Source organism: Leptonychotes weddellii, chromosome 5 (genome assembly GCF_054177405.1).
Source record: "Leptonychotes weddellii isolate Sample4059 chromosome 5, ASM5417740v2, whole genome shotgun sequence".
Classification (NCBI taxonomy): domain Eukaryota; kingdom Metazoa; phylum Chordata; class Mammalia; order Carnivora; family Phocidae; genus Leptonychotes; species Leptonychotes weddellii.
In genome coordinates, this window is record NC_138373.1 from 77,791,662 (window position 1) to 77,804,988 (window position 13,327).

At 41.8% G+C, this 13,327-nt stretch overlaps 1 protein-coding gene across 1 annotated transcript; it reads right to left on the reverse strand.

The window, feature by feature from the left end:
- Positions 1 to 208: 208 nt before the first annotated feature.
- On the reverse strand, positions 209 to 7,493 carry PLBD1 (phospholipase B domain containing 1). The gene is made up of 5 exons (XM_081821269.1): positions 7,088 to 7,493; positions 6,841 to 6,981; positions 3,113 to 3,298; positions 2,395 to 2,501; positions 209 to 506 (listed from the first exon to the last, which is right to left on the reverse strand). The coding sequence occupies exons 1-5, from the start codon at positions 7,317 to 7,319 to the stop codon at positions 324 to 326; spliced, it is 849 nt and encodes a 282-aa protein (XP_081677395.1). The 5' UTR covers positions 7,320 to 7,493; the 3' UTR covers positions 209 to 323.
- Positions 7,494 to 13,327: the final 5,834 nt, after the last annotated feature.

The following is a 13,327-nucleotide window of genomic DNA, read 5'->3' on the forward strand; positions in this document are numbered from 1 at the left end:
GGGTGCCTGGGTGGCTCAGTCGTTAAGCGCCTGCCTTCGGCTCAGGTCATGATCCCAGCGTCCTGGGATCGAGCCCCGCATCGGGCTCCCTGCTCGGCGGGAAGCCTGCTTCTCCCTCTTTCACTCCCCCTGCTTGTGTTCCTCTCTCGCTGTGTCTCTCTCTGTCAAATAAATAAATAAAATCTTTAAAAAAAAAAAAGTGACACACTGAATTTAATATATTTTATTAAGACTAATTCTGAATGGAAAAGCATAGCTAAAATAGTGCCTTTGGAATCTTATTTGCAACCTTCTATTCCCTTCTATTCCCTCAGCTCCCTCCTTCATTTTATGTCACGTTTCAAAACTGGTTTCATGGTAATAAAATCAAAGTCATAGGTCTCTGGCATGCCCTTGTGGAGAGTTTTGTTGAAACGGTTCCAGTGAAAAACAGGGAGGCCACCTTGTACTGTGGGACCGCTAATGGCATACGCTGTATACGCTGACGCGAGGTAGATATCTGCCACCTGGAAAGCGAGAGGAGAGGGACATTTTAGAAAAGCGTTCGGAAAAAACTAGATTCTTGTTTTTCCTTTTTTTTTTTTTTGTCCTGCTCTTTCTCCAAAGTCACAATATTAGCCCCCTTTTAAAATAAAATATCGCAAGCTTCCACAACATGCTCTTCCATAACCATTTGGTATTCAGATGTGAATTGAGTAGAAGTGCATTAACATAGCCAAAAGTGTGAGATCTGGAGTCAGAATGCTCATATTCAGAATTCTAGCTCCAAAACTTGTTTAAAAATAACCCCTATAGGACTCCGTTTTCTCATTTGTGAAAGGGTTTTAATAACCATACTTCATAGAAGAGTTGTCATGGGGATTAATGAGAGCAAATGCTTGGAGCAGTGCCTAGAATATATTCTTCAGCAAAAGTTGTTACTAATCAGGGCGGTAATAAGAGTTTTAAAGTAGAAGGAACTCAACATCCAAAAACGAGGTCCATGGGTTCTCAAAAGCATCTAACCACTGGGTAGCAGCAAATCTTAACCTCAGGAAAAAGATGTCTCATAGCTTCTGATTTTCCACATATTCAAAATGGCTCAAGGAAAATGATAGTAAGTATATCCTTCAACAGAAACTCTTTTGATGAAAAATTGGCAGACTCCTCTCTCCAGAAGAAAGTAAAACTTGGCAGGTCGAAGGTCGGCTTGGGTTCTCTCCGGTAAGGCGGCAGTCATTCTCTGTGTATCTGGGAATGGCTAGAACACTTCTTGCACGCTCTACTGAATGTTTGCAAATACCATTAACAAGAAATAAGCACTCACTGGGGTTTCATGCGTGTCAGGCTTTCTACACCCACTGAATTTTACTTTACACAACACATTGGGTCTCATTAAAGCTAGAGCTTTGGTATCATCATATGGCTAAAAAGTAGCTTGAGTAGGAACTAGACTATTCTAAAGCATCTTCTGTTTAGGCATTAGGCTGATAGAAAAAATTATGTGTAGGGGGATCAGCATTCTTAACAGTTAACTCCACTTCTAACAGATTTCTCCCAGAATTTAGGACTGAAAGTGCAAACAAAAAGACAAGCCCAAACCAGGAGTGCAAAAGGACGTGGTAGAATATTCTTTTCCACCAACCACATGGCTAACTCATACCCTCGGACACCCCAAATCCAGTAGTGTGCAGGAAAGTTTTTAATGACCACCTCTCTTGAGAGGAAAAAAAGACCCTGATTTGTAGTGTTTGCTGATTTGCATGGTGTAAATACTCCTCCATGGCTGATTTCAAGCTATCCACATGATGTCAACGGATTTTAACAATTGGTTCTCACAAGCCCTTATGAGCTGGCTTCAGCCCACCACTGCAAATAAGTAATGCTTATTTATTACCTATATTAGGAGACGCATTACAGCACTTAATAATTCTAACATGGTGAAAAACCTTCAGTGCTTGTCCAATAAACCTGTTCCTTCAGCTAAATTCAGTTCCTGTTTAATGTGAAATCACACTGCTTCCAATAATAGGTTCTTTGGACTTTGGGCTAGTCTGGTAAAACTTAAGACATCAACATCATCATCATCATCATCATCGTGTCCATTTACAAATAACACAACATCGGTACTAAATATTCTTCACAACAATCCTATAAGGCAAGTACTGTTATGTCCATCTTACAGATAAGGAAACAAATATTCCAAGATTATGGAATTTTCTATTAAGTGGCAGGGCAGGGCATTAAAGTTAGGCAATGAGACCTACCACCAGAATCTGCAAAAGCTGATTCCTGAATTGAATTTATGGTCAGAGACAATATTGTGTTTTATGCCACAAAAATCTCTGCAGCTTTGCCTTTGGATAGGCCTAGGTGCAGGTAAAAATTAAATTCAAAAGCCAATTCGCATGTTACCTTTGTGTCATAGCAACCTCCAGGACTTGGGCTAAGTGAGTTCAGGTCTTCACGGCAGCAGATGGTATTGCAGGGATCGCCCTTAGTGTAAGGATCCTTCCTATAATCTAGGAGGAAACAGTGATGGGGAAGAGGGTGAGTACTGGTTGTTCTGGGATACACCTGCCCACAGGAAGCCTTTGGACCTGTTCAAGTCTAGATAATCAAGAGTCCACCCCAGTGGCCTCATTCACCCAGCCGCTCTCAAGAAACTTGCACAGTGAAGAGTGGATGGGAGAGAGAATAAAGGATAAATGTGCATCACTATTTTTCTACAAAATAAATACAAATTTGATACTGTTCATCAAAAACAAAGTATTTATGAATAATTTTTGTTTTATTAGCTGCTTCTGTCCTTGGAAGAAAACCTGTGTTAGGGTTGAGGGGAAGTGGTAAAAAAAAAAGTACTCTGTATGGGTTATTGCCTCTGTGTTTTATATATTCTTTTTTTCAGTGAAAAAAATCTGTAGAATCTTCTTCCATGGCATTTTATAAAAGAAGACAAAATTCTATCTTTCGAGTATAAAATATGTATAGTATTGATTGAATACTAAAAACTTCTTATAATTCCTTCTACTGCTGAGATGGATTCTTAAAGTGGGAAAACATACACGGATTCTTTATTCATGCGGAAGAAAGGGAGTTTTGAGGAATGATTCTTGAGAAATGTGCTACGTACTGTTGTATCGCATGATATATTTCATGGATGCCATATCAGTCACGTCCCCTTGGTCACGCCGGAAGATTTTGGCTCGTGAAGCCATATCATAGGAGTACTCCAAACCCAGCTTCTGAACTAGCATTGGATAGCCACTCCAGCTGTAGATTTTTTCATGGAAAGGAATGTTGTAGGAGGGCCAATATCCTGATTTGGGATGGAAGGAAGGAAGGGTGAGATTGACAGGGAGACAAAAGAGAGATGGAACAAAAGAAATGTTATTAATGATAGTTTCTTTTGAAAATCGGCACAGGTGTGTGATTGCAAAATGATATTATAAAGAAAATAAAGCTTTGAATGTGAACACTGGCCTTCAAACTGATCCTTTTAAACGTACAGAATCAGTATACCTCTAGATGATTCCATTAGGGAAAGAAGAGCATCAGAATTCTTTGGTTTTCACCCAAAATTCTTTCTTATTTTTTTAAAATATTTTATTTATTTATTTGTCAGTGAGAGAGAGTACAAGCAGGGGGAGCACTGGGGGCAGAGGGAGAAGTAGGCTCCCCACTGAGCAAGGAGCCCGACGCGGGGCCCCATCCCAGGACCCTGGGATTATGATCTGAGCCAAAGGCAGGCGCTTTTGGACTGAGCCACCCAGGCGTCCCTTCACCCAAAATTCTTAAAGCAATCTATTAACCAGAAAATAACCTTATGATCTGGATAACAAAATGAAGTGTAACACAGAGCAGTCTGGGGAGCTGGTTTAAGTGAACCTGGTTCCTGAAATGTCGAGATAGTTTCACAGTGTGGCCCTAACAGGGAATAGGCCAGGTGCTAATCATGGGACAGTGGAAGAATATAGTACCTAGAGTTCAGAAAACCTAGGCTCAGGGCTAAATCACCAGGTCTTAGGCAGTTAACCTCACTTATTTTCTCCTTTTAACAGGGAAAGGAGAAGGAAGAATCCATAATTTGAAAAGACTGGAGATGATCTTTAAGGTTCCAGCAGGCTTTAACTTCTTTTTGTAAGCGTTCCTTAAGGCTTAGTTTCACCCCAAGCTTCATAATGTGCCAAGGCCATAGAGCACATTCGTCACTAAGTGTCAGACATGTGACACAGCTCTAGTACAATCAATATTTCAGGAACAGCCCAGATTCCAGTGGCCTGGGCTATTGTTTATAGGACAGTTAGTCAACGCAGGGACTCTTCCACCATTCAGCGTTTATTTCCCATCCCCCATATTGTCTTGGCCTTTGTCTGCCTTTCTCCCTTTTGACTGTTTTATAGGATCCCCTTGGTAATCATTATGCTTGGTAAGCATTAGATGAATATTAACTATTATAATTATTATACTTCTCTTTATATGAACGCAGTTGAAATGAATAATCAAAATGGCTGCTTTACACATCACATTTTCATAAAGCTTCATGATTTACAAAAACATTTAGAGTATCTTGTATAATCTCACAACAACCTAATTATGTATTATAAGCATTACCATCCCTCCTTATAAAGAAAGAAACAGAGGTTCAGAGATGTTCAGTGCCTCCCTTCTGACCAAGGGCTTCCAGCAATATAGCACAGCTGCTTCCAAATTCTAAGAGGTTTGTGGAACTTTCTGTCTTTTATTATAATGGCTATGTGACATCACATAAGTATTTGGGCAAATCACTTTCTGAGCCTTTCTTTCCTTACAGTAAAATGGTAACAATGCTACTTATCCGGAAGTATCTTAATGAAGATCAAACAAGAGAACATAAGTAAAAGGCCCGAAAGAGTGCCTAGTATATAGTAGACAATGAATTTAACTCTCTGTTCTTCCCACCTCCGGCAAAATAACTACAGACAGATGAGCATTAGATTTTTTTTTTTTTTAGTCTCAGGGTAGATTTCTTCATGGGATCTAGGAACAAGATCACAAAGAACTGGACTGCCATTCCATAATCAGCGGCAGTCCAAAGAAGAAAAGGCCTTGAATAACCTGTCCCCTTTAGTACACATCTCCCTCTTGAGGCTGCTAATTTTGTCGGGCTCTTACAAGCTGGATGGGCCAGGCTTCAAGATCAGACAGCTGACTTCTCAGTTTTGAACTGCCATCCTAACTAAGTGACTGTCAATGATTTGACTTCTCTGTTGACTTGGTGATCTCTGATCTGCTGGGCAGCTGAAGTCACCACCTTCACTAACTGTTTTCTGCATATTATGAGCATTTGGTTGGTGTCATTATAAAGTCTCTGGGAACCTGGGAGCCTGAGGACCAGGCCCTGATTCCCGGGGTCCGTATCTTCCCTTGGTTCTGTTCCTGCTCATCTATCAGCTGATCTATTGCAATAGCTTCCTAATTAGTCTCCTGCCTTCTCTCTGACTTCCAGTCTTTTCTCCCTTTTCAAAAACTTCCATTTTCTAAACTGCTTAGCAGGATAGAAAAGCACCACCACCTTCCACTACATAGCCCTTCCACTAGCTATCTCGAGCTAACAGTCTCTCAATCACATCAGTTTTCATGCCTCCATTTGTTTGACCTTGTCCCCTTGTCAAATTGCTGAGCTCTTTTGTGACCTTTAGCCATCACTCAGACATCATCTTCACTCTCATTTATTCAAGAAACATGCACATATGTTGTGTGTGCCAAACACTATGATCGATGCAAGACAAGAGTGCTTGCTTTGTGTCAGCAATGTGCTCAAGAATTTACAAGAATTATCCCAATTCACTCCCATAACAACTTTGTGAAATTACAAAGGTCCACACTCCCACATCCAAAATCTCTTGGAGGCCAGATAATTCAGTACTCAGGGTTTTGCAGATTTTAGAACAGCAATGGGGTGTGCATATCACATATGACATTGCATTCTCTGTGGGCAACACTTCATAATCAAAGGCACTGAAATTTCTGTAGCCTAAGGTATAGTCTCCCTGGAGGAGAGGAAATAAAGACTAAATAGTTCAAGTCTACCGAACTACCAAACGGGTAGTTTTTGCTACCAAAAGGAGGTCAAACTACTAAGTTTGCTAGGAAAGAACAATAAAAATTTTTTTTGAGATTTCAAAATTACTGATAAGTGATTGTGGACCTTGTACTGCTACTGTTGTGTTTTACAGATGGAGAAAGTGAGGCTTGGAGAGAGTGGATCATTTGCCCGAGATTTTGAGGAGCAGAGATTCAAATCAAGGTGGTGCTTCAAATGTTGGGGCTCTCGTCTTGCCCTCCAGACCCGCCTTCTCTGATCCTCCCACTGACCACAACTCCCCCTGGGCTTGGTGCCGTGGACGTTATGACGGCTCTTCCCTTTCTGGGTTCTAACGGCTGTTTATGTGCCTCCCTTCCTCACTAGACTGCTTCTCAAGGTCGGAGATTTTGTACCTGCAGCCATGCTTTTCCAGTCCCTGGGCCAAGGAAGCACTTCTGTAAATATTTGCTGAATTTGACTAAAAGCTTTACCCCGGACTACCCAGGAGCGAAGGTAATATTAGAGCTATGAGAAGTCCTAAGACTATAAATGCCTGGATTTGTCCCCAGCTATACAATGTCCTATAAGAGTTTGCGGTGCCGATTTTACATGTTGTGCTGAAGCTGGGAATTCTTTCCCAGTGTAGCTAGCAATGGCTTTCTCATCCTTTCTTCCCCACCATTCAACACCCCCCGCACCCCATCATATAGCCCCGTACCACACATTCCCCACCACATACGCATACACACTCACAGACTCATCAGACTTCCAGACTTCTAGCATAAAGACAGTACCTCTCCGTAGAACCTCAGTTTGGTCAGAATATTCTACATATGTAGGAATTTGCTCCACAATGTAGAGAGTGCCTGCGTCAAGGCTATACTTCGGCTTTACCTTCTTCAGGTCCAGGACCATGTACTGATTGTTATAGGTGCCTGAAATATTGGGAGACATGAAGTAGGGTATGGGTATGGATCTACTGGTTAACTCGAAACCTAAACATACGTACCTGCCTAAGAGCTATCCTGCCGGGCCACTTACCAGAGTTGTAGTTTGAAAAGATCTCTGCCCACTGCCTTCCATCATTTGCCATCATATTGGCTACACGAACTCTTTGCCATGCGAGGAGAGACTGGGGTACCACAAGCTTTAGTAGGGTTTTATTATACACGCTGTTTGTGGTCTGTAGCAATATCAAACCACTGCTAAGAATGTAAAAGTCATCCAGAGACTCCAAAAACCCTACAGGAGAGACAATTATACAAATCAGCATACATATAGCTGGTATATTCAACCAACATTATTGGTGTAGAGCTTTGCATACACAATGCATTTTGCAAAGAGTATCAGTTATTATGATCCTTGATCTGCAGTAGCCTCTCTTGGTTTGGGCTCACCTCTGTGTGCTTACTTAGCAGTTGCTTATAAAACGGTGCCAGTGGACCTCTGACCCTAGATTCTCTATTGATATTTTTTGATTTTATAATTTGGACACTAAAAATATCTTAAATCAGGACTATTCCAATTTTCCAAAATGATAAACAGAAATGGATCTCCACTAACTAGGATTTTGCAGGAGAACTTGTAGTGAGGGAGAGGTATTAACAGGGTTCATGGTTGGATAATAAGATTAGGGATGTCCTCTTTCTTCTCTTTCTACTTTTCTGTATTTCCCAAATTTTACATAATGAGTCTATAGGATCTTTAGAAAGAGGAAAAACATCTACACTTACCAGAGGAACTTCCCAAACTTACACCATTTTTATACCACCTTATCATTTCTGCCATATCTGATCACTTGTACTATTATTTACTTACTATTTTTTCCTTAAATTAACTCTCTTGTCAAACTTAAAGTACTTAACTTGTCACATACAATAATATCCGAAGAACTGTGGGGTTAATGTTTTGGCTTTTTTTCCCTCAGGAAACACATTAAATCAAACACATTTCTACTAACATGCAAAAATTACTTGCCCATGGACCACCTAATACCACCTCACCAGCACTATGCAGGCCACACCTGGAGAAACACCAACGGATCTGAAGCTTTTGTGTTCGCGAAGAACAAGATGAGGCTCAGAGAGGTGAGGACACCTGTCCAGGACCATACAGCCAGCTTGACCCAGTCCAGCACTCTTTCCACTAAGTGTGAACTCCTATGCTCAGCCTTCATGGCTTTCCTTCTTCTGGCTTAATGAAGGCTGGAGGAGAAAAGCTTCATGGAGGAAACAGACCTGGAACTGAGTCAGGAAGCTTGTATAAGAGCTGACTAGGGGGCACCTGGGGGCTCAGTCAGCTAAGTGACCGACTCTTGGTTTTGGCTCAGGTCATGATCTCATAGTTGTGAGATGAAGCCCGTGTGCGGCTCTGTGCTTAGCATGGACTCTGCGGGAGATTTTTTTTTTTTAAAGATTTTATTTATTTATTTGAGACAGAATGAGAGAGAGAGAGAGCTCATGAGAGGGGGCAGGGTCAGAGGGAGAAGCAGGCTCCCCGCCGAGCAGGGAGCCTGATGCGGTACTCGATCCTGGGACTCCAGGATCATGACCTGAGCCGAAGGCAGTCGCTTAACCGACTGAGCCACCCAGGCGCCCCTCTGCGAGAGATTCTTTTCCCCTCCTTCTCCCTCCCCCTCTTCTCCTCCCCAAACTCACTCTCTAAAATAAATAAATAAAATCTTAAAAAAAAAAGTTGACTAGGTAGAGAGCAGTGAGCACCACAGGTATGAACAAAGATGTACAGCAAGAATAGATGTGGCATAAGAGATTGGAAGTTTGGGGAGGTGGAAGCAAAGAAACATTAGAAAATAGAGTTGGCCAAGGAAGGCATCAAGATGGCCAATAGACACATGAAAAGAGGCTCAACATCACTCATCATCAGGGAAATGCAAATCAAAACTGCAAGGAGATACCACCTCACACCTGTCAAAATGGTTAAAAATCAAAAACTCAAGAAACAGCAACTGTTATTGAGGATGTGGAGAAAAAGGAATGCTTCCTTGTGCACTGTTGGGGGGAATGCAAACTGGCGCAGCCAATGTGGAAGACAGTATGGACGGTCCTCAAAAAGTTAAAAATAGAACTACCCTGTGATCTAAGAATTGCACTACAGAATAGTTACACAAAGAATATGAAAATATTAATTCGAAGGGATACATACACCCCTGTTTATTGTAGCATTATCTACAATAGCGATGATATGGAAGGATCCCAAGTGTTCATCGATAGAAGAATGGGCAAAGAAGAGGTGGTGTATACATACAGTGGAATATGATTCAGCCATCAAGAAGAATGAAATTGCCATTTGCAACGACATGAATGGAGCTAGAGAGTAGTATGCTAAGCGAAATTAGGTTAGAGAAAGACAAATACCATATGATTTCACTTATATGTGAAATTTAAGAAACAGAACAAATGAACAAAGGCGAAAAAAAAGATAAACCAAAAACCAGACTCCTAATTATAGAGAACAAACAGATGGGTACCAGAGGGGAGGTGGGTGGGGGGTATGGGTGAAAGAGGTGATCGGGATTCTTTCCTTGTGATGAGCACCGATTAATGCATAGAATTGTTGAATCACTATATTGTACACCTGAAACTAATATAACACTTCATGTTAAGACACTGGAATTAAAATTAAAAAAAAAAAGAAAATATAGTTGGACAGTCGTTCATTTATTCATTCAACGAACAAACTACTGTGCATCTTCTCTAGGCCTGGTAGGGATAGGTGGGGTGCTATCAAATAATGGGATCACCTGAAGCTAAAGCTACGACCTCAGAGCCTCAGTGGGAGTCAGGAAGCCTGCATTTTTGTTCCCTGCACCGCAACTAACAGATTTGGCACTTTTTATTTTATCTCTCTGTTCCTTATTCCCTTCCTCTGATAACCTGGGACTAAGTGATGTCATGCAGCGCTAACTGTGTAATTTTAATTTCTGGAAATTATTGAGTAGGAAAGTTACGTGATGAGGGTAGTGTCCAACCGACTCATAATGAACCTCCACAAGGCTGTCATTGGCCTATTAGAAGTTCGTATAAATGACAGAAGTTTGCACATTGCCCGTGGGATAAGTAAGGCTTGATGAGTGCATGGCATCCTTGAGTGAAATTTTCATGGGCAACTCCTCTTGGAAGATACAGCCTGGACACTGGATGCATGGCTTCACAAGCATAGTGTGGGATGGGTTTCAATGACCATTCATTCACCTCTCAGGCTGGGGTCATTTTGCAGTGTTCAAACTGTACAACCATATTTGGCTGCCTTGGGCAAGCTCCCTGGTGGAAGAGCCCTATAGAGTGGAATGTCGTATTTCTGGCATAATAAACTTGCTAATCCACTCCTTGTAGCAACCTCTATGAACACAAGAGGGCAGGCGTTCTTTAATATGTGTGAGTGACTACTACTAACATGTAAGGAGCCGTGGTTCCTCCAAGAGCAAGACTGTTTATTACAGATGGAAAAATGTAGGCCACCCAGAGTTCTGGAACAAAGAGAATGAATTGGCTTGCAAAACAACTCTAGTCAAGATGGTTAATTCTATAGTTTAGAGCTTAAGATGAAATAAAAAGGAAAAGGCCAAGTGGGGACAAAATCCTGAAGCATTACAAGAGAAACAAATGTTCTTTGGCAGTGTCAAATTATATTCTTGCTTTTATCTGTCATTAGCAGCTTTGAAAGGCAGACAATTTTAGATCAGGAGGAAGTGAAACACTCAAGTATGAAAGCCAGGCTGCAAATAACATTTCATAGTAAGTTCATTGCCGAATTTAATTAAGAAATAAAAGGGAACCCTGACAGTTAATAAATCTCAAGACTTAAAACAAATCACTTGAATCACAAAAATAAACAGAGACCACTACCCTCTGATGCCATTTAGACCTATTGCTTAGTACAACCCAGAAAAAATGTAGCCTTATTGTCCTATCAGGTGCATTTAAACTGCGCCCATTTCCACATTGCATTAATTTGCAGCTGCAAAGCCCCAAAGACCAAACGCCCTCATTTTATCCCCAAAGAGTAGAATCAGTGTTGACCAAGAACGTAAATAACACACAAGTCAGCATCAGGAGTATGGATCATGTTTATAAAAATAGCTGTGCTTCATTTCTTCACACACACACACACACACACACACACACACACACACACACACACACACACCACCCTCCATATTCTCTGCAATGTGACCTTGCAGCGTCTCCCATCAAAAGATGCATGTTTCCCCATCTCCTCAATCTGGGCTGGATTTGGGACTTGCTTCAGCTAACAGAATGTGCCAATTCCTAGGCTAAGCCTCAAGAAACCTTGCACACTTCTGCTTACTCTCCTGGAACCTTGGTATTGTCTTGTAAAGAAGCCCTGCTGAGCCTGGTCTCTAGGTGAGAGGCCATGTGGAGGAGGACCAACCATCTCAGCCAAGGTCAAGTTCTAGCCTGCCAACCCCCAAGCGTGCAAGGGAGTTCTTCCAACCTCAGCAGAGCTGCACACCCACTCCATAGACAGCCACAGAGGCATGAACGTGAGCAGCTGAGGTGTCTAGAAAGAGCCACTTAGCTGACCTGTGGACTCAAAAGCAATAGTAATCACATATTGTTTCTAGCCACAAAGTTTTGGAGGTTATTTTTTATACAGAAAAAGCAAACTGATCCAATAATAAAAATAATCCAATTATACAACATATTTTGTTTTCAAAGGTCTTACTGCCATTTGATTTTAACACAAGTGGATATGACACTTGGGGACCTCTCTGGTCTTCCTTTCCTCTTTTAACGAAAAGCAAAATAACTTTGTACCATGTTCTCCGCCTTTCTGCTTAGCTTCTTCCCACTACTGAAGAGGGACAGTATCACTTCTCCGCCCTGTGGAGCGCACCAGCCTGGGCTGGGCTGTCTGCCTTCTCCGAGCCAGTGTGGCAACCAGCCAGTAAGTGTGTATTACACACAGAGCATATCCCAAGCACTGTGCGGTAATTCCCAGTTCAGAGATGATATGAGAATTCCCTCAGGAGCTCTTCCCTCAGACCGCCCTCCCTGCTCCCCTCGGCTCCCCTCAGAGCCTCCACCAGAACCCCTGCAGCTGGTGGCTCTTCTCCTTCCTCACTCTTGGGAAGGGAGGCCTGTGGGGCTCCCTGGTATCCCAGGACACAAAATCCTACAGCCATTTATTTTGCCTGCTCAATAAGGGACTCCGTCTTCCCACCTTCCAGAGTGGCATTTGCTTGTCTTCCTGCCAAGATCCTAACTGGTGGCAATCAATCTCCACTTCTCCTTCCAGTGATTATTCTTCAATCAAGGAAGAATTTATTGAGCCCATTTCTGCCTAATCCTGCAGTGGGAATATGAGCCATGGAGGATTCATACTACTGTGTGTTTCAGCACATGAGCCCATACCGTGGAGACTGAGTACCCTGCCGTGGTCCACATAAAGGAATGAGTAGGTCTCTTAAAGACTATTTAGAGTGACTATCAAGAAGTCGGCTTTATATTTCATCAACATTCTGTTATCATCCACATCAACACGAAATAGGTTTTTCTTCCATAACGAATTATCATCTTATTTACTTTATATTAATTTGTTTCCTGTTTTCTTTTCCCTCTATCCCATAGCATGTAAGATCCATGAGGGCAGGGCCTTTTTCTGTCTTGTTCACTCCAGCACCAAGAAGAGGATTTGACACATAGTAGGTGCTCAATAAGTAACTGTTAAATCTAAGGAAGAAAGAGAAGATAGTGGTGACTCACACTGACCGTGTACCTGCCATACACCAAATACCTTGCTTTAGAAGGATGGACACCATCACCTGATCTTCACAAACATGGCACTTCGATGAGCTATTTTTTTTTTTTTTTAAATACTCAGCTATTTAAAGCTAATAGTGTTTTCAGGAATAAATCTAAAACTGACTCTCAACACATGCCTTTTCCATTATACCCTATGCCTAACAAACGTGATGGGAACAGATGTGTCATCTTGCAAATAGCAACAACACTTAATGACACACACAATGGAGCGCAATGGAGCGAATACAATGGAAACAATGAAAAACAGAGTGAGTCACAGGGAGTTGTAGGTTTAAACAGGGTGGAGTAGGGGAAAATCACCTTAGGACAAGTATGGAAAGTAAGGTGAGATTTCTAAGATAGAAGAAGGAAATTTCCTGGAGCTAGGGATGGGGGGGAGACAGGTGTGGCCTGGGCAAAGGAAGACATCAGTGTCCCGGGACGGTGCAGAGAACAAGAGAAAGGTACTTTAGAAAACAGAAATGAAGTGCTGTAA